The 26,019-nt window shown below is 38.7% G+C and overlaps 2 protein-coding genes across 3 annotated transcripts in view; one reads left to right on the forward strand and one right to left on the reverse strand.

The window, feature by feature from the left end:
• The window catches only part of LOC122781030 (exocyst complex component 4-like), a 66,900-nt gene extending 66,776 nt beyond the window's left edge, over positions 1-124 (reverse strand). The window contains exon 1 of the mRNA XM_044044522.1: positions 22-124. Coding sequence (XP_043900457.1) covers positions 22-101 — 80 coding nt within the window. The 5' untranslated portion in view covers positions 102-124. The remainder of the gene's footprint in view (positions 1-21) is intronic.
• A 5,128-nt stretch (positions 125-5,252) lies between these two features.
• LOC122780385 (vegetative cell wall protein gp1-like) lies at positions 5,253-25,286 on the forward strand. Of its 2 annotated transcripts, XM_044043285.1 has the most exons (5): positions 5,265-5,594; positions 6,626-6,889; positions 7,412-7,511; positions 15,753-15,846; positions 25,022-25,286. In XM_044043285.1, the coding sequence occupies exons 1-5, from the start codon at positions 5,514-5,516 to the stop codon at positions 25,269-25,271; spliced, it is 789 nt and encodes a 262-aa protein (XP_043899220.1). In that variant the 5' UTR covers positions 5,265-5,513; the 3' UTR covers positions 25,272-25,286. The 2 variants fall into 2 exon arrangements, with proteins under 2 accessions (XP_043899219.1, XP_043899220.1); XM_044043284.1 differs by having other exon boundaries at positions 5,253-5,594; positions 6,626-7,511.
• The last annotated feature ends 733 nt before the right edge of the window (positions 25,287-26,019 follow it).

Raw genomic sequence — 26,019 nt, forward strand, 5'->3', positions numbered from 1 at the left:
TTTAAAGAACGCAAACCCTACCTTATCACAGAGATGAGGAGACCAGAAGGGTCTTTGTTTTTGCTAACAGCACTCCTGTATCTCCCTGAATCAGCTGCCATTTTTCCAGCTGCGGTACCCAAACAGGAAGACAGAAGCGCGAGATTGCACGACGGAATTCTGGGAGTTGTAGTTTCGATCGAATCAGGTTCCTCTGCAGCACTTTTCTGTGACTGTCTCGGCAAGGAATGAATGAATGAATGTAGAGCTACGATAACGTGTAGTGTACTACGGAAGAGGATTAGGGCCATATGTGTTAAAAAACAACAAAAAAAAAACCTGACTTATTATTATTATTATGATTATTAAAATCAGTATTCTGAAGAAAAAGTCAGAATTCTGGGATTAAGTCATTTGTTTCCAAAAAGAATACACATGTGGCCCTCTTCTATAGTGTAATGGGTCTCTGTGGATATATGTTATATAATAATTACATTTATTTGTTTACTTTACTTATTTTACTTATTAACATTGTATATTTTTCATTGATCTCCATCAACAGGGATCTTTATCATCTGGGAGCTAAACTGTTTCATGACATTAATTGCAGAAGGCACGCACTACGTTACAATAATAAACATTACTGTGGTTCTGTGTGTTGATGAAAAGTATATATTCAAATGAAAAAAATACTTTTTTATTTTATTAACTTTTTGCATGAAATACAATCATCATAAAATAAAATAGAATGTTTAGTGACAAAATTACTAAGTCATAATTATGAGAACGTAAGTCATAACCATGCCTCCATATAAAACAGACGCTTTTGACTTCTATATTGTAAATATAGAAAAACAACATGCGTTCTGAAAAGGTAACCACAGTTTCCCTGACACACGTGGGAAAGGCCACGGAATCCTCCGATTGAAACAATATCCAGTCTCACCATCAGATGTCACTAACTCTTACACATTGGCCCTTTAAAAGACCAGTCCTCGCGAGGCTGCTGACATAAAGGTTGAATAGAGGAGAAAGATGAGTGTCAGTGCGTTAATGGCCTCCTCCATTTAGAAACTATACTGTTGGATTTGGCAGGGCTCCCCTGCGCTGTATCTCTGACAATCTCTGCTGTACCAATGAGAAAGAAAGAGGGCATTGATTCAGTGGCAAAAGAGGTCGATTCCCAGCAGCCTGGGCCCTGATTGATGCAGTGGTGGACTGGTGAGATAACATTGTGGGTGATCTTATTTTTTTTGCTTCTTCCTGCACAAAAAGAACAATTGCTTGGTCATGCAGGAGCCACAGATTTTCTTTTGATGGCTCCTTGCTTCCGAGGTCCAAGTTTAATTTTGAAGTTCTTATCAGCTTTGTCTGCAGCCCAGGTCCCATCAGTCCCACTAATCTACTGGACTTCTTTTATACCCCGGCACCAAGGTTATTTCCTTCAGCTTGACATATGACTGACCGAACTGTGTGGTGTGGATTAAAGTTTGCTAAGGCATGCCTCACATCTAAATGCAAATGCTGTTTCTTATCTAATGTTCAGTAAAGGAACGATGTGATTGTTATATCTCTTTGATTGATGGCGCGTCCACTTCAATACCAGTTGCACAAAGTACACATATTTATAAAAGAGTTTATTAAGATGCAGTGTTTGTGTGTGTGGCTGTTGACGAAACAGCAGATATGATTAAAGAAAAAAAAAAAACTTGTTCTCAGTTTGATCATTAACTTGTTTGTGCTTCGGTTAAGAACACATTTTGATGTCATTTTGGTGCTGTAATTAATGGAGGGAGTTACTGTTAACGTATGCTAATAGCTTTAATAATTAGTGAAATACAAACAACAAGAACAGAATTGTGTAAGCATTTTCATCTCTTGATTTTAGCCCTTGGAAACTTGAAATAAAGTGTTCCTGTGGGGACAAGTTGTAACTTGTACAATCCAGTAAAACTATTTATTTACAGATACTTACCTATCATATGAAAATTCCTGATCAAGTCAACAATGTGGTCCATGTCTATTAAATGTACCCTGTATCTTATTAATTGTAACATTATAACCACTAGTTTTGTGTTTGTGTTAATCTGGTTCTTCATGTGTATCACTTTGTGTCCTTTTGGCCGTTGTAATAATAAAACATGATGATTTTTGAGAAGCATAGCCTACTTCTTTACTTGATTCTTTACACCTTGACGCAACAGAATCTGTGTCTCTTTCCTCCTACTCAGCACATGATCTGAGTTATAACGCAGCATCCTTTTCTCGTTTCATATTCTAGGTTTCATCCCTGTCCTGTTGGCAGACAACTCTTGATTCAGCCAAAGTCTTTATTAACTTGAGCACTCCATTCTGCAGGGATGACAGACAAAAAAAAACAGATTAAATGAGGATTTATGGACGTCTAATTGACTCAAATGTAACAAGATCAAGGCAAAGCAAACAAGATAACTACATTGCCAACAAGCAGTGATACTAACGATTAGGATATTAAACAACAACAAACCACTTTTCCATGGTTTGAGCCAATAAAATGCCCTTTGTAAGCCAAAATAAATCGATTAGATAAATATAAGCAAAATCCAAGCAGGATAAATGTTAATTATCAGCATCAGTGTTTATATTGTTTACTTTTATTCTCTTATTAACGACAAGCAAGGCCCTTTATCCCCTCGACGTTCAATAATGTCTCTGTTCTATAGAAGCACTGTATTCAATAGAGCCTGAGGCTTTCAGGAAAATCCCCGGTCAGGGAATTGATGCACATTCTGATGCTTTATTAAGTAATCTGTTCATTGTAGAGGTGAAAGCAAAACCTCTTGGGGAATTTGGTTTCTATCCATATGATAAAACTTAAAACATCCGAATAGCTATGCATCCTTTTAAAGTGTAACAGAAAATGAAATTATGGTCAGAGAGAAGGCTGCACGTATTTTCCTGTTGTGAATGCTTGATAACACCTCTTTGTATCTTCATGGATAGTATTGTCTGTCCAGCTTTGGTTCAAGACATCAGCGAGTGCGATTTATTCCAGCATGCTATCCTTCAATTTTAACAGCTGTACGTTACATATCTTTATTTCATATTTAAAATGTATTTGATCAAGGATTCTATTGTGTTACATATTTCAACACACTTCCATCGCGTACATGGAATCTCTCAATAATTCTCCAATAAAGAAAGCGCCACAATAAATTTCAGTTTTCTATTGAATTATGTTTGCACAGAATTGCAAACACATACAGTGCAGAAAACATAAAAGCAGAGAAATCACAAGAAAGGTGCATTATCAAAACCTGTATTGGGTTATTCTCTGTGTATAATGCATTGCATTTCCAGGATGATCCTTATAAACTGCTATTGTTTGTAATATCCTTGAGGGAAATCAAATTTCCAGCTGCTGTATGAGGCGACATCTCTTTCCTGAAATTGATATTGTAGAAGGTAGTATGTAAAAAAAGAAAGCTAAAGTAAAATAGTCTCTCTTACAACACAACTACATTTAAACTTTTGCTTTGTTGTGTTTCTAAACCACGATGCACAAATAATAAAGTCTAACTTTAGTTGCTCCTGGTGATTGAGCTGAAGGTGAAGGTTCAGCATGTAAAAGTAAAATTGCAGTAATTCAATGTCTAACCAAATAGAAACAATCCACTGATTAATTCTCTTAAGAAGACTGGCTTATTAATTACAACAAAATTAACTTGTGCTTCTTTTGACGGCATGTTCCTGATTGTTGTCCTTTCTTTTTGTCACCACTGTTAAATTTTCTCGGTTTTCTTTGTTCTGTGACTGATTCATCTACCCGCTTACCTTTCTCCTTCAAAATTTGTTTAACTCTGACTGTTTTGAATGATCACTGGAAAATCACTCAATAAAGCATCCTTTTATCATAACTTTTCACTTATGACTACATTTTTAGGTCCATGCTGGAACTGTCCACACCTGTGGTGCTGACTGTGGCTTTTTCCCCCCCCATCTCCACTTCAGAGGGCAGCTTCAGAAAAGACAAATGCTCAAACGTTTTTTTTATTATTATATTCCATTACACAAAAACCAAAATCCACTCCATAGCTAGAATTTGACTAGAACAAAGTGAGGAAACACAAGTATGAAAATTGTTTGTATTTATATAGTGTTTTTTTTCTAGTCTTGCCCACTCACAGTTTTGCCATTCACCCATTCACACACACTTTCATACAGCACATTTACTCGTGTCTTGCCCAGGGACACATCAGGAGACACTTTGTGTGTAAGCGGCATTATGCTGCCTTCAAAGAATATGTATGGTAAAGCAGAAATGTGGACAATAATTTAGGGATTAGCAATAGCGTTCATGTCACAACATCACAATACAAATTTTCTTGCTCAAATATTGTGTACGAAGTAGAATATGGTGAACTGAAGCAATCATAACTTATTTTGACATGGACTGTTATTGGTTTTTTTCTCATCGTATGAAATCAAAATCACTGCAGAGTTCATTTAATCTCTTCTGAAATTAACATTTTATTTTGTCGGCAATACATTTTCTGAATTGAGCAACATAAATACATTTCTATTGAATTATCTTTACACCTATGCATTCCCTCTGATCACCTGTAGAAAGAAACAAAAAGGTTCAAGGTTCAAGGTGTCTTTATTATTCCCATGGGGCAATTCACGCTACAGCCAGCATTCACATTATATTAGTATCACATCACGAGTAACAATATTAAATACAACAATAAGGGAGGGGGTGAGAGAGAAACAAAAACCTGGTACAGTGCCACTGATATTGCTCATTTTATAATCAAACATTTAATAAAGACATTGTTTTTACAGAGACAACGGAATTTAATTTTAGGGGGAAACTAAATTAAAAAATGCAGTGTGCCATAACAACTTTAAAAAATAGGTGTTTCAATCCTGGGGGTGTAAATTATGGAACAGTCTAACAGATGAATTAAAGCAGAGTAAAAACACAAATCAGTTTAAAAGAATATACGAAATACAAATTTTAAAATAAATACAAGGATGAAGAACAGCAGTTTAATCCAGGACGGTAATGGAAATGGTCATTGCACATATTATTATTGTCATTCATTTTGTCAGTAATGTTACATAACACTGGATGTTAAACTGAAATAAAAACAAGTTTGACATATAGCACATTGAGTGTGTGAGACAATATAGACAAAGCAATCGAAAGAAAATGATTTAATGACGCCAGAGAAAAAGGAACGTTGTCAACAGGTGACTGTCTTTCAGTGTCACCTTGTTTCATACGCTCAACCTCTCAGAACCAGACAGAACCGCTTCCAGACCGTAAGCCAATGAGAAGCGCCGATGCAAGGACGTGTTGTTCATTCCGACCAATCACATGGCGCGTTCTTCTCCATACGTCATGCTACGGAAGTGCTGTCTCACGGAAGCAGCGGCGTGTGGGCCCCGGTCAATTTTTAAGTGACTCCGGCGTTAGGAAACTTCACAAAACAGACACACAAGTGTGTTACATGTGAATACGTGACACTTTGACAAGCTGCGGTGTGACAATGGGAGCAAACAACAGTACCCGCCGCGTGTCATTTGAGTCAGACGAGAACGAGAATGTAACGGTGGTGAAGGGCATACGGGTAAGTGACTTTATACGAACTGGCGTAAACCAGCTGTTGAACGGCTGCTTTTAATCACCTGTACACAGTGTAGAATCAAGTTAATGCTTTGAAGACGAGTGCTAAAATATGTCGCATCTCAAACGCGGATATGCTACACTGCAAACAGACTCCTGACAGTAGTGTGTGTTAACTTGGAATTCATTCATTCATTCTTTCATTCATTCATTCATGAATAAATGCATGCTGCAGAGTATGTAAAGCTGTGAAAGAGTTTACACTTTAACAACAGCAGTTCAAAGCTCTCACAGCTGTTTTTGTATTGAGACACTAAACTTTTGAAGGTTTGTTTAGGGGGGGAATGTTGACATTGACGTCACAACCTCGTGGTCTGCTCCGTCTAGTAAACTGTATATAAATTAAAGTGCCACCAATCAGGCTGTTGCACCTTTTAGTAAGATTTTGTTTTTCCCACTTGAGTTTACATTGAGTCATGTATGTTAAACTGGTTTCATTATTGTTATTATTAGTGTTATCACTCACCACCCAACTTTATTAGGAAAGCCTGCTTAACTATGCAGAACTAGAATTTGAATAGAATTAATCATTTTTTGCCAAAGCCCATTTTTAAACATTAAAACTTTAAACCTTGAAGCAACAGAAGGTCACATGCGTGTGTGAGCTGGTATTAAACTTATGCATGCCTCTGTCAACTGATGCTAAATATAGATTGAGAGGTTTTATCTGATCAGAGAAAACATCACCGGTAGAATTCTGTCTATTATAATCATTATTATTTAATTCAACCAAGTGAGGCTAATTTCACTTTCAGTGCGAGTCCACTGCTGCTATAGTTATGTAAACCAGTGTTGTCAAAAGTGGTGGGCCTTGTAAATATTGCTGTGGGCATCGGATACAGATCTATGAATTCCTCCATATGCCTGACTGAAGTTATTAATTAGCATCCTCTACAGATGACCTTTGTATCTTGTTGGGTTGTTCTGTACACAACAAAACAAACATTACAGTTTTTCTTTTTGTCTTTCTTGCAGCTCTCTGAAAATGTCATCAACCGCATGAGGGAACCTGTCACTCCTCCTAAACGTCAACAAGCTCCCTCTCCACCTCCTTCAAAGGCACCTCCACTTACTCCTCTCCTGCGGCCAGTGCCTCCCCTCCTTGAACCGATCACCTCCTTACCTCCCCTCTCTCCTCTTGTAGAACTTGCTCCTCCAGCTCCTCCTCCATCTGCTCCATTTGTCACAGAGCCAGTGGCTACACCTCCAGCACCTCCCCCTCAACCTCCTCAAGAAAAGGTAGTGGCTCCCACTATCGATGACATGGTGCCCCCATCCTCATCTTTGCCTTTGTTGCTCCCTACGCCCCCTGCACCTGCTCCCCACACTGCTTCAGCTACAGTGGAAGAGATTCCTCCACTTGCACCTGCACCTGCTCCCCATGCTGATTCAGCTACAGTGGATAAGAAACCTCCACTTGCTCCTCCTCCTGTAACAGAATCTAATACTCCTTTCCATGTGATTGAATCCATCGCTCCTCTATCTGTATCTGAACCCATACCATGTCCTCTCCCTGCCAAGACTGAAGCCGTTGCTTTTCCCCTTCCTCCTCCGCCTCCTCTAAATTCAGAAACCCTCTCTTCCCCTCCTGTTTTTGAGCCTGCCACTGCCCTGCCAGCACCTCCTCATCCCCCAGGAGATGCTTTACCCCTGCAGCCTGCTAAGCCATTTACTTCACCTTCCCTACATGAGTTTACCACTTCTTGTGATCCAGATGCTCCTCCTCCTCCTCCCCCTTCTCCTCCTCCTCCTCCTCCTCAGGTCCCTGTAGAGCCAGTATCCCCAGCTCCAGCTCCTGAACCAGTGGTAGTTCCTGAGTCAAGTCCAGCCCCTCCACCTCCACCTCCTCCTCCACCAGTTGGTGAGTTTTAATGGCAGTCTGTGTCTTTCTCATGAGCCAAACACAAAGGACTCTATTTAGATGATCTAAAGTGCATGGTCTTTATATGGCGTGGATTCAAGTGCAAAGTGATGCACAAAAGGGGTTGCATTAGTGTCGTAGGTGTGTTTTGGGCATAGAATCAATTAAACCAATCACAGTTTCACTTGTCATTCCCATTAAAAGCCATGTGCGCCTGTGTCTGCTGTGCATGCAGAGTTGAAAGTGTGCAAGCAATAAAAACCAAGAGCTGAAAAGACATGGTTTGACAAATTTAAAGAATTAGATAGAATAGAATCAATACAATTACTAGTTGTTTAACATTTAAGACACTTTGCTTATTTATATTTTGATTCCCAGCTGAATATGCAGTCTAGCTGTTTATTTATATTTAGTCCAACAAAGACATGCTTTAACACTTACTTTTTTAAAAACATGTTATTGTTAATTGCTCATTTTATACTGCAATGTGTGTGGCAGATTTAATTAGAAACTAAAGGTTATGTAGAGGATTTAAGTCCAGCTACATTGAATTTTAATATTGTTTATTGTATGGGTGTTTAAGCCACCTTAAGCTTTTTGTCTCCAACTTTTCATGCAGATTGTAATTAGTCTTCATTTAAAAAAAATGGGCCTCACGGTAGCTTTGCTCATATTATGATTCATTGCCATCCCCCAAATGTTAATGAAATGATTTATTCTTTCATGTAATAGTGTTAATAAATTGATGCTGTAATTAGTAGTGCTCCATTCTGCCTCGTCACTATGGAGCTCAAGCTGTCATGGTAACCCTTCTACATCCTGCAGTTGGTAAGAGCACTCAGCAGTGGACTCTACCATATTTTTTTGTGGTTACATTTTTCTCGTTCTCAACAAAAGACCATTCAAAATGTGGCTTTAACCAATATAGTATTTCAAATTTATATTTGATTATATAGCAGTAACTTGCACATGAAATAAATCAAAAGTAGTGATTAACCCACAGATAGTTCTCACCCAACTCTGAAGTCCTGCATCTCATTTTTTTTTTGTTTTGGTTCACTGTCACTCGCATATCAGTGCTGTTTTCAGCTTCAACAGAGACATGTTTGTTTTAAAGAGAGCTTTTAAGAACCTACCACACAACCTATACAGCACCCATCTGGAGATGGATAAGGTTTTCAGCTAGAGGGTAAACGCTGTGAAGCATTCAGCTACTTATATCACAAATTACATACAGTACTGTGCTTTAGCAATGCTATAGTGACTATACTTTATAATGATTTTTTAATCAATTTGTTTTTTCACAATTGGAACACATCCAGGAAATAGACGAAACATGCATTCAGTTTATAGAAACAGATTTTTCAGTAAAAAGCAGCTTCTTTGGGACAAAGTGTCAATTGTTAGACATTACCTACACTTATTTTATCTCTTGAACCTAGAACATGTGTTTTTCCTACTGTTGGTTGCCATATACATATTGTATGAGTTAAACTCAGTTTGGTAATATGTAAGACCGTCTTAAGTCACATCGTTCCAATTCAAATGCCAATTATCAGAGAATTTGACATACATGAAAATAACAAAACTGGTGGTGCCCTTATAGTTTTGCACAGTACTGTATTCCCTCAAGAGTGGCATTTGAATCAAATGAATAATGTTAATAATTCTATCATTTACTTGGAAATTATTTCGCAAACACTGTTTCAGCTTTGTGAAGAGATAATTTTCGAGTATTGTGCTTTGTCTCCATTCCTCCCAAAGATCAGTTTTTCAGGTTTTATCACGTATTTTTTCATCTGAAAGATAATTTGGAAAAGCCAACCCTGTTACCACAAATGATTCATCACTTTATACTGACGTTGCATCATAGTAGAAAAAATACTGTGCACAGATTCAGACACCCTTACAAACTAACTCTCTTCCCATTGATCTCCGAAAGCAGTTTTAGTATCAGTATGGGTGCACATCCCTTATCTCTTGACACATCGCAGAGGACATTTGAATGTTACTTTTTAAATACCCAGTACAGAATTGGGCGTGGGTGCAAGTTGGCATCCATGGTGTGGGCAGGCTCCCCCATCCTTGACTGTGCTCAATCAGTAAGGTAATTAAAAAAAGGCCAACTTATGCCACGCTGCACTGACTCCGGTGATTAAAAAGACACCGCCACACTTTCACACAACAAAACACAAGGTCTCATTAGGGAAAGGAAGTAGTAGGGTGGGTGTATATTGTGTATTAAAGTCGGCCATAGGCCTCCAATGAAATGACGCAACATTTTACGTCACACGTTTGGCTTTTAGTTTGAGCTCATTCATGATACAGTTGGTCGAATATAATGTTCATTGTGTAGGATTTAGATTCATTTAGCAGTGAAGTTGCATTCTGCAGCTAACTCTGCCCTCGCTCCTCAACCTCTTCTTCCAAGCATGTCGGAGAACATATGGAGGCCGAACGACCCTGTGTAGAGCCATTGAGTGATTTACTTACAGAAATTTAATAACAAATGGCATTTTGATATTGAGTGATGCAGAGGAAGTTTGTTACCTGGTCAAAACCGTAAAAAGTATTAAAATCCCATGCTACACCCCAATGCTTTTGCTTGAACGCCATTCAAATAAGTGTTTTAGCTCCACCTGGTTTCCAGGTCTCCATTCTCATGCTCTCTTTAATAGTATACCAAACCTACACGAGCCAGAAGTGATGAGCCTTAAAACTAAAACTAGACCAGTGTCAACATCGCCAATGTTTTCCTTCACCTCTGCTGCCGAGTGTCATCTTTCTTCCATGTCAAATAAAACTCTCCCTCTGTTGTTTGCTCTAATTGATTGTCAGATTAGGAGATAAATGCAGCACTATCTCACTTAACTTTGTTAAAGGTGAGAGGTGAGTTTAGTGCAGCTTTTATGAGTAACTGCCTTCTGCTGTCACAGCACAACAAATCCACTTCCCTTTTAAGCAGTTCATTATGGATGTTGGTCCTTGGTCGACATGGAGTCGCCATTTCATTTCTACACACTTTCAGTCATCAATTACTGATGTGACGCTTGAGTGGACGCAAAGTGTATACTTTAACTTTCTGCTGCTAATGTTATTACATAGTAATAACCTCAGTTTTGCCTTTACCTGCAAGTCTGATGCTGCCCTTTTGCGAGACACGGGCACGTATTTCTCTCCCAGAGGCGAGAGCTGTGCCTCCTCTGAAATGTCATAAAATAACTGGTCAAATATGTAGTGTTTTCTTTAAATTTCATTACTTAAAGTGCACTAGAACTTGATCAATATGAGTAGTTTGCTCAGAATCGGCTGTTTATTACACTGATTGGACCACCCCTGGCTGATTGTACTCAATTCAATTGTAAGTCGCTTTGGATAAAAGCGTCTGCTAAATGACATGTAATGTAATAATGTAATTGGATAAATGTCTCTAAGTCATCACTTCCAGGGAAGCTCAGCGCCTCTGGGAGTCAATGGTGCAGTGGGTGGGGCCAGGCACAATTGCTGGGTTGATACATGATGACTGGACACACTGTCTGAAAGGCAGATTGACAGCATTGTAGAACTTTTCTGACTCAGTCCTATGTGAAGTTTGCGAGTGAAGTGTAGAGACAAATAGCAGCCGGTTTTTAGCTATTGTCACTGTACACAAAAACACTATAATAGCATTTCCTTATTTCATTCTATGTATACATAAACAGTCCTGAGAGGAGCTTCCCCTGTTTGAAAGACTAGCAACGGCCAGTGCCCAACAGTATGTACTGTATAGTGACATTTACTTGGTTATTTTGAATGTATTCTCCATGCAAGGTCACCTCACAGCTTGTATACCAAGCTAATAGTATTATGTAGGAGAGATTGATCAAACACGCTATTCTTAAAGACCAAAAAAAGTGTGATGAATTGGAATCTAGTTAAAATGTTGCAAAGTTCGGCCGAGTACTGAAAGGGTACGACCTTAATAAGGCAGACATTGATTATGTGCGTCCACAACGTTGGGTATTGAGTGCGGCTCTCAGCAGGTTGGCCGTCTCTAAATCATCACCTAAGTCAGTATGCGTGCTGATTACTCCATAGTCAAGGTTGAACTTCCTACTTTCTCCTATGTGCTATAAATGTTTAAATGCCAGAACCCACGCACTGCACTGCACTGCACTGCACTAATAGTCTGCTTAAAAGTGTCTCCCAGTTGCAGCATTAAGAGCAGGGCAAAGGGAGGAATGTGGGTGACATAGTTTACACACTGAATGTACAGGTGCATATATCACTTTTCATTTGAAACAGTTTTTTTTTTTCCCCCGCTGTGTTATCTTGTGAAAACATAATGATCAGTCAGGTCCAGTTTCACAGCGTGAGATTAGTAAGTAAGTAAGACGAACTAGTGTGAATGAAAGAGAACATCAGAAATAACACCTGGCTGCTTTATTCCTTATTTGATCATAGTGGAAGATGTGCGGTGACTCGACTAAGTGCAAAGCAGGAAACGTGAGGAAGTGGTATTGTTGCAGATTATACCCTCCACGCAGGTCCTGGGGTTAATGAAACTTCTGATGAAAAATGCAATTTGCCGTCGTCTTATTATCTACATTGCCAATAGTCTGTACGCCACTGCCTTTTCTCCTGTGTGGGTTTTTCCACAGGGTATAGTGATTGGTGTAAATGGAGAGGGACACGTCTAAACAGATGATGAGTTTTTAATCTTTTTAACATTTACATGTCCTACTCGGGATTAATGTGAGCTCTGTCCATCTGGAATTGTCTCTGACCCTAACCAGCCACTCTCAAGGACTCCAGACAATGTTTATCATATCAGACCGTGTACTCCGGCTGACCCCGTGGGCCTGCTCGCTGTACCGATTCTCTCCCTCTGCAGGGCTGAAAAAGAATGTAGTGATAAGTAGGGAGATGCTTAGTCTTGGGCCGAGCTTAGAATTTTAAAATTTTACTTTCCACAGCAGTGACACTGGTAATGGGTGTATAATTTCAATATAAGTCGAAGACATTTTAAAGCAGTCAGTGTTAAATGTCAGATGATTTATTGTCGATGGGGAATGATAGGGCATGACCTGTTGAGATTGGAGTCCAGCACACAGTGTATAAAGATCTACAGTGGTAATATAGTAAGTAATAGAGTTCTTTTTCTTCAAAAGCGGCTGTAGTAGCTACTTATCTTAATGTGCTGCAAAGCTAAGGCCTTGTTTGCAGTCATTAATACAAGTTTAAGTGACATTTGCTAGTTCTTTCCTGTGCAGCATTAACATAATCATTGGTGTGTTGCAGTTGATGCAGACTAAGTAGACAGGGAGCAACATTAGCAGTTCTTTGGAGGCATTTTTCTGGCCACCTGATATATTAAAAAGTCAAACTGTCTGTTTGCTCCTTTGGTTTCCAAATGTTGTAGATAGAATTATTATTATGGCTCTTTTTAACTGCAAAATGTCTCTGCTATGCTCATAATCTAGATTTTTACATTTAGTTAGAAGCACTGTTAATGTGAGGGTACCTGCAGGAGTAGAGTGAAAGTTCAAAGGTGTACCAAGTACTTAAATGTCTTTTTTTTTGTGTCCACAAACCAACATTTTTTAGCTTGCTTCTTTTGCTATATGGTGCAGATTATGGTGCGAAAATAGTCACATTTAAGAAGCTAAAAAATCTGAAAAGTTGTTATAATTACAAATATACACTCAAACTAAATAATCTATGGTCTAAAATGATTTAATAATCGATTACTAAAAAGGTATTTTATATTGTACTTGAATGAATCCTCACTATTTGTTGTTTTTATATTCTCCTGATAAAAAGTTACCTTGATTGTAGAACACTGGTTTATTCTGCTACATTGCTTAACAGAGCCGTAATTAGACTCTACTGGAGAGATCAGTGGTGCTTCTGTGTGCTTGTCAGACATGATGGATAATATTTTTTTGCTGTCTGGATTATAGGTGACAGCGCTCTCTGTCTTTGAGGATACACTGTACTGCAGTGTTGTCAACTGTCAGTCACCACATGTGTTTGCACCAGTGTTTCTGTCATAAAGAACCATTTTCTACCTGATGTTTATTCATTTTCTATACTGTACTGTACTGTAAGTGTCACACTGTGAGTTCTTGTTGTCCGTTGCGAAGAAGAAATGGCTATAGAGGGTGTATATACACACCAGAAACATAGAATTCTCCCAGGGAGACAAAGTCATTACACCGCAGATAGTTTTGAAGGTTACTCGTGTTCAAGGCCCAACGAAGGAGGACGCCACTTGACTGAATTCCCGAGTAAATCCTTGGTTCCTGGTAGAGCAGCCATAGTGGAGTGAAAATCAATTTTAATATCAGCATATTAACTGTAGCATGCCCTTGGTTACTCGTGACCTTTAGTTCAACAGCGTCATTAACTTGATTTTAATTTTAACAACGTTACAAGTGGATCTTTATTCAGTCCTCACAAAGAGTGAAGCACATTTTGAATGATCAGAGGTTCAGGCCACTTCTACAGAGCCAGTCAATAAAATCCATCTATCCGTTTTCAATGACTTTATCCTCCACATGAGGGCTGCGGGCGCTGCTGGAGCCAATCCCTGCTGACACAGAGCAAAAGGTGGGGCACACCTTGGACATATCTATGCACACTCCAGGCAGAAAACAGGATCTGAACCTTTGTCCTCCTCGCTGTGAGGCAGCAACACTCGCCACTGCAACATCGTCTGGCCCCCCAATAACATTTACTCCATTAAATTGAATTTTTTCAGACTAATGAGTCATATTGAATCAGTTGTGGTAAAAAAAACGAAACAGTTATTACTGTTAGTGAAAGAGAATATGATTTTTAAGTTAAAATTGTTTTGTTAGTTTCTGGTAAGTGACATTTAAAACATGTAATTTGGCTATGATATTAGAAGGCAAGGCTTTTTCTGACAAAAACTTTTTTGTTGTTGAAACAATACAATAACATTATTGTTTACTTCGCGTTGGAGTAACCGAAGAAAGCTGCTGGTGAATAGTTTGTCTTCCAATTCCAGTCATGGTCGTGTAAGAACATAATGAAGAAATCGACTACTAATAACACATTACGAAATCATGTCAATAATAACCCCTGCATCTTTCAAAACCCAGTGAACTAAAACAGTGTGAGCATGAGGCTGTTTTGCTCTATTTTTTCCCCACTCTTCCTGTGTTTTTACAGCCCCAAGCTTTTTTTTTTTTACACAAAAAGAAACAGCTTTGCACGTACCAGCTCTCATTGTTGCTCTGATTTAGTTTGCATTAGGTTTTTGTGCATGTTTGCCTTTCAACCAGCCTGCTGTTAGCACATATTACCTGTTAATAATAGACTCTGACAATAGGGATTATCCCATCTTACTAATGCAGTGGCAGAGTAATCTTGACACACACTGACTCTCCTCCAATCACTGCAGTGTCGCAGCACACTGCATGGCACTTCTGCCTTCAGAGCACGTTTTGGCCTGGAATCTTTACTTTCATGCTTAATTACCTGCCTAGATGGACCAGTTGAGACATGGAATTATGCATGTACGATGTTCCTGATATGAATACATGAAGACAAGGTGTTCCGTGTGTGATTTGAGGACAAAAGAATGTGTGCTTCTGTAAGCAATAATCATTTCCATGGTAAATCAGTCTGTTCGCCATGTTATGCATGAGTTGTTTCGTACATGAAATGTGAAAAAATCTTTACCAGTGTAAAGTGAGGACATCCTCAAATAACCAGAACATTTTTCGTTGTTTATTGTGACAAAGAAAGCTGCATTGTTGAAGAAGACACTCAAAATAAGCAGTGATTGATTTAAGAAGGTGATGAATGCATTAGTGATCAACTTCTTAACTTGACCCAACTCTAACCCTGACACGAACCATGTCTTAACTCTCAGAAAGCCCTTTAAAATTGTGAGGAAGATGGGTTTGAATTGAGTTGTCCTCGCACACAGCCTTCTCCAGACATCTATATACACTCTTACACATACACGCACTGTAGAGTACAAACAAAATATTTGTTCTACAGAACAATTTATTTTTAATTGATGCAGATTTCCCATCACGTGCTGGATAAATATACCCACTTTTCTCTTTTCTTTTGCTGTTTTTTCCGGCAGTATCATTCTACTCCGTATCCCAACAGTCACAATATGCCTGTCAGCAAACAAAAGCTGTTTACTTAAAAATTCTCCCTTCTTTTTTTGTTTGTTTTTAACCTTTTCTGCTTCTTTTTGCCTTTTTTTTTTTTCCTCAGTTGACGAAGAGGCCCTGAGGAAGGAGATCTCTGATGAACTGCATAAAAGCTTTGCGCAAGAGAGGGCCAAGGCAGAGCAGGAGCTGCAAGCCTGGTTAGATAAACACACACACACACACATACTGGAATGGGGGGAAAAAAATACTATGTTCTGCATAAATAAGTTTGTTATTTTTTATTTCAGAGGTGAATTCATTGCTTTAAATCTGTGTATTATAATATTCTGCCCATAGTCGAATTCCTTTCTGTTTTCTTTGTGTATTTTTCTGTCTTTCTTGTTGCCCTCCACTTCCTCCTTTCTTCTTCCCTTTACTTTCCCATTTTGGATCATGATAAATTGAATCTGGGAACTTAACTAGCATCAATTCCTGCTCCCGGATCTCATTATAAACTGAACTTGACTATTTTCCACTCTCATTAATAGTCAAAAAGGTCAGCAACAGTCTTTCCAATCCCCACTGTTTTTAATACACCTCTCTTCCGAAGTACATCAGCATTTTTTTCCTCTGCTTCTCCTCTCCTTCTTTTGTTCACTCTGGATCAATTAATCATGCCTGAGGAAAGAGGGAGCTTTCTTCAGGTAATTTCCGCGGTGTTGAGTGGGTGATCTATTAGCCCTGCATGATGAAGAAACACACTCTTTCTGTGAGGAGCGTATTCCATTGTCTTCCCTCTCCTCTCTTCTTTGCCGTCGTCTGTTGTTCCTCCTCTTCATTTTGACCCCAAAGAAGCAGGTGCACATGCAACAATGTCGGATAATTGTGTTGCTCCCCCCTCTCTGGAAGATCTGGACGAGCTCCAGCAGACCTCGGTCAATGAACAGCAGTCTTTAGCCGCTAAATGCGCTCCAGTGTACGGGGGGAAAAAGCACAACCCTTTTATGTTCTTGAGGAGGTAGTGTTAGCCTAGCGATTAGCCTCGTTTTTGTGGCTCATTGTAGAAGAGTAAAATTAATATGAAGTGTTGAGAAATCATTTGTTTATTGATTTCTTTCCCTGGGTGTTTTTTTTTTTTGCAAGGGCTTCCTGTAGTTCACTTATTGATGTCCTTTCAGAAGAGCATAAGTGCTTCAAAATTGTACCCTTCTTGCAATTAATTGAAATCATGATGGCTCTCAAGCCCCTCAATTTTTGATTGTGCCTGGTAGGGTGAGCAATCACAAGTTAGGCAGCACTTGTTTGTAAATTCATGTAATTAACAGTTTTGAATGTTTTTTTTTTTTTTTGTTTATTATCATTTGTCACATTATCATCATGTGTTTTATTTTGTTTGCACAGGTTTGTTATCATGCTGGTGTGTCCACTTTCATATTACAAATTTAAAAAGGGTGGTGGGAAATGATGCCTATATATAGTGATGGATTTTCCTCAAATCATATTGAACTGTACTTCTTTTTCCGACATCTAATCCAGTTTTTACACAGATGCCGATACATAATATCTAATATCACTATGACCAACTCCATCATTTGACCACATAAACCTGGACTATGTTATTAGCTACACTTCTATCTATTGGCGTGTTTCCACCTCGCCACGGCGCGGCTAAGTTGCATTTCCACCTTTGTATTGTACCTTTTTTTCAGTACCTGCTCTGGCGAGGTTCAAGCGAGCTGAGTAGGTACTGTGTGTGATGTCGTCAGACTGCCGGCCACTGATTGGTCAGAGCGCCGTCACAGGAAGAGAAGTCCTACACAAAAATCAAGCCTTAACAATCCTAAAAACATGGGTTGATCAACAATTACCAGGGAAATGTCTGGTGTATTTAGCGACGGTCATGGAGGAAGTACTGAACATAGTTTGAATTGTCTGATTCTAATGATTCAGTTACACGGAAAACAACTGCTTTACAAGTCACTAGTCACTTGTATGTGTACGATATAGTGGAAAAGAGCCATATGCTTGACTTGTAAAAAAATTGATTCCCTTACTTCTCTACTGCCCATGGTTGAACTTTTCTATTCATTCGGCTTTGAAAGATAAGGGTCACTGCTGCTCTGTCTTTTAATTGAAATAGATGAGAGGGACATACCCTCTGTGTCTTATCAAAGTTCTCATGCCTTAATTAAATTGGAGAGGTTTTTGGTTGTTGAAGGCAAACAAGGCACTGGAAGGATTTTGGCCTTCGCTGTGGTTGAAATGCTCTGCTCGGGGACTGGTAACATTTGCTGTAGAAATTAAAGTAAGGGACATAAAATATGTTTGGTGTTTAGGTCCATTACAACTCAGCTTACAAGGAATCCTGTGGTGAAACTGTTGCACAGCTTGAAAGCATAGAAATGGAAGAATATGTGAACCCTCTAGGTTATTGAGAAGCTACACAAAATGAATCATGTTTAACTAAAAACAAACTGCTCCTGCTTGTTGTTTGTTATTAAACATCCTTGAGGACGAAAACTGATTTCTTTATTTATGTAATTGCCGGATTAAATGAATAAATGCAGTTTACGAAAAGGGGATTTGTCGATGACTGCAGTTTTAGGGTTCTTTTGGGCATTTATTCTTTCATTAGACAATAGTGCTCTGGCAGGAAATGAGGACCAGGAGACATGGGGAATGAACTCTGTGATTACATTGTTGACTTTGTAACTCTACCCTACACTGTATTGCTGTGCAGGGTTGCCAGATCTGGGGAATTGTGAGCAACAGTGGGTGTTTAGATTAGGCAGTACTTCTCCGGTTTGGCTGTAAGGCCATAAATGAACTCCAGAGGTCTGGCTTTGCATGTTTTGCTCTGCTAGGAATGAAGTAAGGGTTCTGTGAAGAGTTCATTTGGGTACAGCCTAAACTCATTTGTAGCAAGGAGCGGCTGCGGGAAGCAGATTTGCCTCTGCCCCGTCTCTGTGTGGCAGCAGAGCAGAACGACTCAGAGAAAAGGATGAGAGAGAAGGAAGGATGAGGGGGAGAGAACTCGCACAGCATTCTGTCTCTCCTCCCTCTGCCTCACTCATCCCATGTCAGTATTCCATCCACTTCTTCTTTTGGGATTGTCACAGATATTTCTCCACCTTTTCCATCCCTTTCTTGTCTCATTTTCTTACCTGTCCTTTCTCTGTCTGTTCCTTCATCTTGCCTGTGTGTCTCCTGGAGTTTCCTTTTTCTATTTCCCGTTTCTATATTCTGCCCACATTGTTAAAGTGTCCTCGCAGCGGAGACTCAAAGATCAGTCATTATTGTGAAACACATGCCCATTGTTTTCGCACTTATCCATCCAGCTTGTGTGATTATAATTGCACATCAGACTTTTCCAGTGAGAAAATTGACCTTCTCTCAGAGCGTCTCTCTTCCTCCCAGCCTGTTTAATAACACTGCTCCCGGATCAAATGCAGATTCTTAAACCTTGTTTATTCAAATATTTTTTATCACTCTTTGCTCACACAGTCAAAGACTAGAAAGTTGAGGTTGTCATAGGAAAGTTCCCAGAGTGTAACCCGATTTAGCAGAGATTGTTTTTTGTATAGCTGTGACGATCGCCGTGCATTACTCATCTTTGATCACATTTCCTCGCAGCTCTCGACAACACTGAAAACATAGAACACCTGAGCAACTTGGCAGCGCCCCTTTCCATCCAGAATAACCCCATTTGTTTATTATTAGGTCAACGACAATACTCATGATAAACCTAATAATAGTGATAGTTATAATAGTAACGACGCTTAGAATACTTTTCAATAAATGTGTCTACAGCACACCAGGAAATATTATACTATTATGCAAGGATTATTCTTTTGATTTGAAATAATGACATTAGGGCTGCTACTAATGATTATTTTCATAATTGATTCATCTGTAGATTATTTTCTTCTTAATCCAGTACTCGTTTGGCCCGTAAAATGTAAGAAAATGTTGAAAAATGTTAATCTGTGTTTCCCAAAAAAAATTATGACTTTCTGTTCATGTCTTTTTTTGTCTACAATCCAAAATGATTCAGTTTTAATGATTTCTTTGTCAAATGGAGCAAAAAGAAACCAGAAAATATTCACATTTAAGAAGCTGAAAATTTAATATTATTGATTATCGATTATCAAAATAGTGGTTTAATTTAGTAATTGATTAATAATCGATTCATCGAATAATCGTTGCAGCCCTAAATGAAGTACATGTAAGTATCCAAGTCAAATTCATTAAGTAAAAATTGCTTAACATTGTTGGGAATAGCAAACTAATACAGCCTTAAACATGTGATTAGAAATGTGAGTAATCATTATTAACAGTTGCAATAATATTATATTGTCATTCTCTCTGGAATCTCCTAGAATAATCACCCTAAAACACCTTTAGCACCTACACGATCACCAAAGATCATATACCATAACGACCACACTGGCGAAAATGCAAAAGACCCAGCAATTACACCGATACTCTTCTGTAAAAATGACATCTATGCCTAGGATGTTCCAACGTGAACGCATTGTTGTAAAGTACAGACATTCTCGGTGAATCAGGGAATTTTTAACTGTAGTTTATCTGTATAGCAAATTGTCCTTCCTGCCTAATCGGCTGGCAAATGAGCTCTCTTTTGTTTCTATTAACGTACAGTATCATTTGGGAATGAATTCTATGTTTAATGTCTAGTCTGATATTTGACGAGACAACAACAGACAGTAAGAAGGTGACAATGAATATCCACTTCTCTTTGTTTGCCGCTGTTTACTTTTTGTCGTGCAGTTGTCTCTATGGAGCGCGAAGCGACGGATACAGGGGTACAAAATGCTCTTTCTCAAATGTGACGACTCCTTAAAAGAAAATGTATCTCCCGTCTCTCCGCACTGCACCTTTGTATGCCCACAGATTTAATTTGAACTTTGTACCGGGATATGAAAAAGCCACAACACAGTCACTTTTGTTTGTATGTGTTTATGCGTGTGTGTGTGTCTGTTTGTGTGTGTGTGTCAGGTAAAGTGCACAGCTCCATAAAATATTCATAGCCAACATTCAGCCACATTATTTCTAACATCAATATTGCATTGGGCCTTTAAACGCCTGTGTGTCAAGACACTTGGGTTGAGCTTGTGCTGCTACTGCAGGTCTGTCAGAATCAACCTGCTGGGCAGACTGCTATTGAGACATATCTTGTAGATGACAGGTAGACAACTGGAAGCATTAATGAATGAAGGAGTGAAAGTGAAAGGAGAGGCGCAGGGAGAAAAAACTGATGGATACATACAGGGGCAGAGGAGTGAGACGTGACTTAAATCTGTATTTTGTGTATGAAATGGAATTTGAAGTCTTCCGGTCTTTACCTGTGTGTATACTGTATATTAGCGATGGGATGATGACCGATTTGTAATTTTCGACCATTTATGAGCTATGAAGATGTAAACAACACATTTGTGCTGAGCCATTTATTTCAAAGACATAATTCTCCATCTGTGGAACAAATATTGTTTTCCCAAAAGGAAGAAATAAACCAGTCCAAACATGACTCGGCAAAAAATGCTTTCGCTGATTATTTTTTCCATTTACATTTTTACAAGCTGTGCAGGGTGAAGCATGCGATTTTTGGATTGTATGGTATTTTTATCTGTCCAATATCCAATCCAGTGATTTTAATATTGATTCCCTTCCTTAAAAAATAAATATGTGTTTGTGTGAGTACAGCTTGTTTTGAAGAATTGACACCTAAACTTCAACTTTTTAAAAGTGACTCAGTTCTGATCTCTGTCAGTTTCACAACTCGTCTCAAGTCTTCCCAGGTTTTCCTCTTCATGGTCATTTCCTGAAAATTGTGAGTTACTTCTCCAAAAAAGGGGCAGCTCTGTGCAACCCACTAGCACTCTACTCATCTTAAATTTACAATACATCACTGGTTCTGCCTTTCTTTCCGTTTCCACTACTCCAGTGTCCACTGAGCCATCAAAACACAGGTTACTGAGCAAATATTATCCTCTAAAACAGCAGCCCATGCTTGTACTCAGAAAGAGGAATATTTTTCTTTCTTTCTCATACTCAGGTGCTGTCTTTTTTTTCTCCTCTCACTCTGTCTGACTCAACCATTCTGTCTCAAAGCCCCCTCCTTTTCTACCCAGTGCCAATCTTCTACAGTCGAATGAAAAATGTGTTCAATATCCCAGGGACGGGGCAATAATGACTGGAAAGCAATAAAGGTGAAGCAGAAAGATAGCAAATAGCTAGTGATAGCAGTCTTTGCTTGAGTTAGCACTTGTGAAGAAATCAGTAGACTGACTTTTTTTTTTTTGCTAGGCTGGCTATTTTCTTGTCCTAATTTGTTTGAGTTGTTTTTTTTTTTTATTATAATCAGACATATTCGTTATTTTCCTGATTTCTTAATTTGCCAAAACACCTTAAGAAGACTTTCTGTGTTAAGATTATCATTAGTAAGTTTTTAGTTTTTTTTTCAAAATTAAATTGCATTGACAGTTTAAACGGCTTCTATTTTAAACAGTTTTCTATTTCGACTCCTTGCGCGAGCAATTAACAGGAGTTAATATTTAGATTTTTGTGTCATGTGGTAGAGCCTCATAATGCTTAAGTCTTCATTACTCAGTGAACATTCAACATTTTAATTTAAAATTAATCAATCGCAAATGAAATCACAATTGCAATATCTGTCAAAGAAATCACAATTTCTTCTGCTTCACCTGTTGTCATTAGTTTTCAAAGTGCTGCTCTTTTTCTGGTACTTTTTTTAACTATTTCTTTTGATGGTGTATAGTTTAGAAAAAGCTATAAATTTCAGTTTTCTTCAAACGAGAGCTCATTTAAATTTAACACACCGGGTACTGTAATACTTTAAAGTGTTTATGCCTACACAGACTCTTTTTACTGATCTTATTATTGTTAAGTAAGTATTATTCTTGTAATGTATGCATGTTGCCATTGTTTTATATCTATACAATGTGCACGGCCAGCAAGCCAAGGTTCCCATAGCAGGACAAAGAACTGAACTGTCCAAAATGATAAATGGAGAATGAATGTGTTGTTGTTTGCTGGTCCACATGAGTATAGCCCAGTCATTTTCTGTTTACTGTGAATGCCGTTTCTTCTGTTTCTGCTGTGGTCATAGTTAAACCCAAAGCTTCTGGGTAAAGTTAGCATAGGGGCATTAGCTCTGAAGGCAGGGAGGCATGGATGGTGGGGGAAATGGTGAATGTAAAAGGCCATTAGGAGGCTCCCTGTACGAGTTGCTGTGTGTGTGTGTGTGTGTGAGAGTTGGAGCCAGATGATGGATGGAGTGTGCTGACGTGCGCAGCCCAGTGGACTGTGAGACTGGACATGGCTGGTCTCTCTTCGTCTCCCTCCATCTCTTTCTCCCACTCCTCTGCCTCACTCCCTCTTTGCTTCACTTCCTCAGGGCCAAACATGTCATGTCGCTTCTTCTCACGCTCACTCCTTCCCCTCTATTTTTTTTTTTTTTGTCTTTTTCCTCTCTCATCTCGCTCTCCACTGCTCTCTGACATTTAGTGGTGTTGCGGGGGCAAATGTCAGCTTAAAGGCAGGAGACATATTTTCGTTTAACTCGCCTGTCATCAGCTGAAAGCCATAAGCGTGAGTCAGCGATCAGTTACTTAGTCTGCCGTCCATCATGATTCATCAGTGTATAATCTTTGGATATGTTCACATGTGAGTGAGGAGAATAAATAAGATCTTTGAAGTCTGATAACACATCAGTGTATTATACTAAAGTTAAAAAGAGTTAAAAAGGCACAAAGTACATCTATACATTTTACCACATACCAAAATGATAAATTATCATTATACGCATTGAAGCAAACTGATGAGGCTGTAAATCATTCATGCATTTAGTGGCAAAACATTTTAACCCCTTTTAAAGCAAATTTTTTGAAAAATGACACTAGATATATGACATTCTTAACTACCAGCGATTTCACTGAAGACATTAAAATTGATCCGTTAAACCGGATCATAGACGGCTCTGTTGAATGTGTTTGAATTTTGTATTACATTTATTTTATCCAGTATCTGTGAAATGCGTCATACAACCAGTCGGCAATCAGAGGTGCTTTCAGGCAATATTTTCCTTTCAGGTAAAAATGTTTTTGTTGTGCCACAGTTTATTAAGAGCCGTGCCACATTTCGTTCGTCTGCTGCAATTCCGTCAGGCACTCCGTCCGTCTGCTCTGTGTTTATGTTACCTTGCTACAAATGTTTGATGCCTCAGAGAGGAAGACTTTCAGGGACGTTTCTCCTCTTCTCCAATCAAGCACAGTCACTGAGGAGGGACTGTGTTGCCAGGCAACTATGAGAAACCCATTGACAGGGTTCAAATGGTGGTTTTGTGTCTGCGGAGATCGTACATATGCCTGCGTCTATAGCTTATGCTTTATAAAAATCAACGGCTCTTGTTTTGATACAGTCGTGCTTCACATATTGAAAGGCAAATTGCATTTCATGTTTAATTATTTGGAAATAATACTAAGCTATTTTGTCTGTCAGATATTTTAATCACAGTGAAACGTAGTTTAACTTGGAATTAAGTTGGACTTATGTTTGAATTTTGCTTCTCAGTGGTGCCCCCTCTCTGCAAGCCGTGGAACAGCAATGACATGAATGGATGAATCTGACATTAGCATTGATATACAAGTATATTGGCCTATGTCTATGCTTCATTAGCACTATAATTGCTTTTATGACCTTTCTCATGTGCTCCATCTCAACACGCAGTACTACAGACTTGTGAACCTGCATAGTGACATTAACACAAATATGCTTTGGTGTCGCCAAATCAAATGTGTAAAATTAACACCATCAGGTCTAGTATGTTGATTTAAAACATTCATAAACAATAAATAAATCCAATGCTTAATAGGGCAAAAGCAAGCTGTGACTGTGTTAAGTGAATAAGAAATGGATCCATTAAAACAAATAAATTCCTTGTAAGTATTGTCTTACATTGAAAAATATAGGTTGTTCTTTAATGGCACAATTTATTGCAGCCACTTTGATTTGTTTATTGCTTGTAACTGGTTTGTTTTCAGCAAAATTCGACCAATACAGTTTTTTTTGCCATTATCAGTAATCAGTAAATGAAACCTGTGATAAATAGCACATGTTTAGAATGTGTAAATAACATGTTTTGAATTTTTAGTGAACATTTTTAAAGTTTCCGAGAACAAAAAATGTGTAATAGTTGTTTCCAAAATGTGACACAGTGATGAATGAATTAGAGATGTCTCAAGGGGGGGAGTAGTGTACGCTGCAATCCTGTTTTTACACACTTCTATAACTACTGTTATATCTCTTTGAAATGAGGTGGAAAAAATGTATTGATTTTGTAAATGATTGCAGGTTGGAGAAGGAGAAGGCCCGGGTAGCAAAACAGGCCAGCACTGACGCGCAGTCCCTCGTCCAGAATGAAGTCTCCAAGATCCTGTCTGTGGAGCGCGCCTTTGCTCAGGAGAACCTTCAGCAGGCCGTCATAAGGGAGAGGATCGCCACTGAGGACGGGAAGCTCCGTGCTCAGCTCTTTGTAAGTCCATGTATGACTGCGGCTGTGTCAACCCTTATTTATCATTTGAACAGTTTCCTATCATTTTGATTCAAACACAGTACTGTATTACCACTAGCTTTTGATACATGTTAATTTGGCATTAGGGTTAGACCAATATGTCTTGAATAAACCTGGTCCTTTATTCAAATAATTGTTTTTGAATGGCCACGACGACATTGCTCTTACATAGTAAACTATAATATCAGACGGATGCTTAACCTTATACCTGCAGGCCCACTGACGTGTGCCATCTTCATCGGATCAAAGGTCACATTTTACATTTGCACATTCCGATTCAATTGCACACAGAGGTGAACCTATTTGCTGTAATCGACAAGTCATGCCTGGAAAAAGTGACAAATGTCAGAGCGATGAGCAGTGATTCCTGCAAATGGCTTGCCACGGGAATACACACACACACACACACACACACACACACACACACATCTTATCTACAGAACACAAACTCAGTTTAGAACAGTTCATTTTAATCAACACATAGCGTGTAAACGTCTCTTCACTATCGCCTCATCTTAAATGTGTTTGATATTTTTGTCTGTTTATCCTGCCGTGTTATGAAAGCTACCTTTATTTTGGGTGGACTGCGTCTTTATTTTCTGTAAATTGCCCTTGTAAACATTGTCAGATGAGCGTTTCTTACCACACGCACGCACACACGCACACATACGGGCGGGCACGTTGTTTTCATAAAAAAACAAAACAAAACAAAACACATTTTCCCTGGAGTGTGACTGCTGTTTACAAACCTATGCTATTGATTATATAGCTCATTTCA

The sequence above is a fragment of the Solea senegalensis genome, linkage group LG14 (assembly GCF_019176455.1).
Source record: "Solea senegalensis isolate Sse05_10M linkage group LG14, IFAPA_SoseM_1, whole genome shotgun sequence".
Lineage (NCBI taxonomy): Eukaryota > Metazoa > Chordata > Actinopteri > Pleuronectiformes > Soleidae > Solea > Solea senegalensis.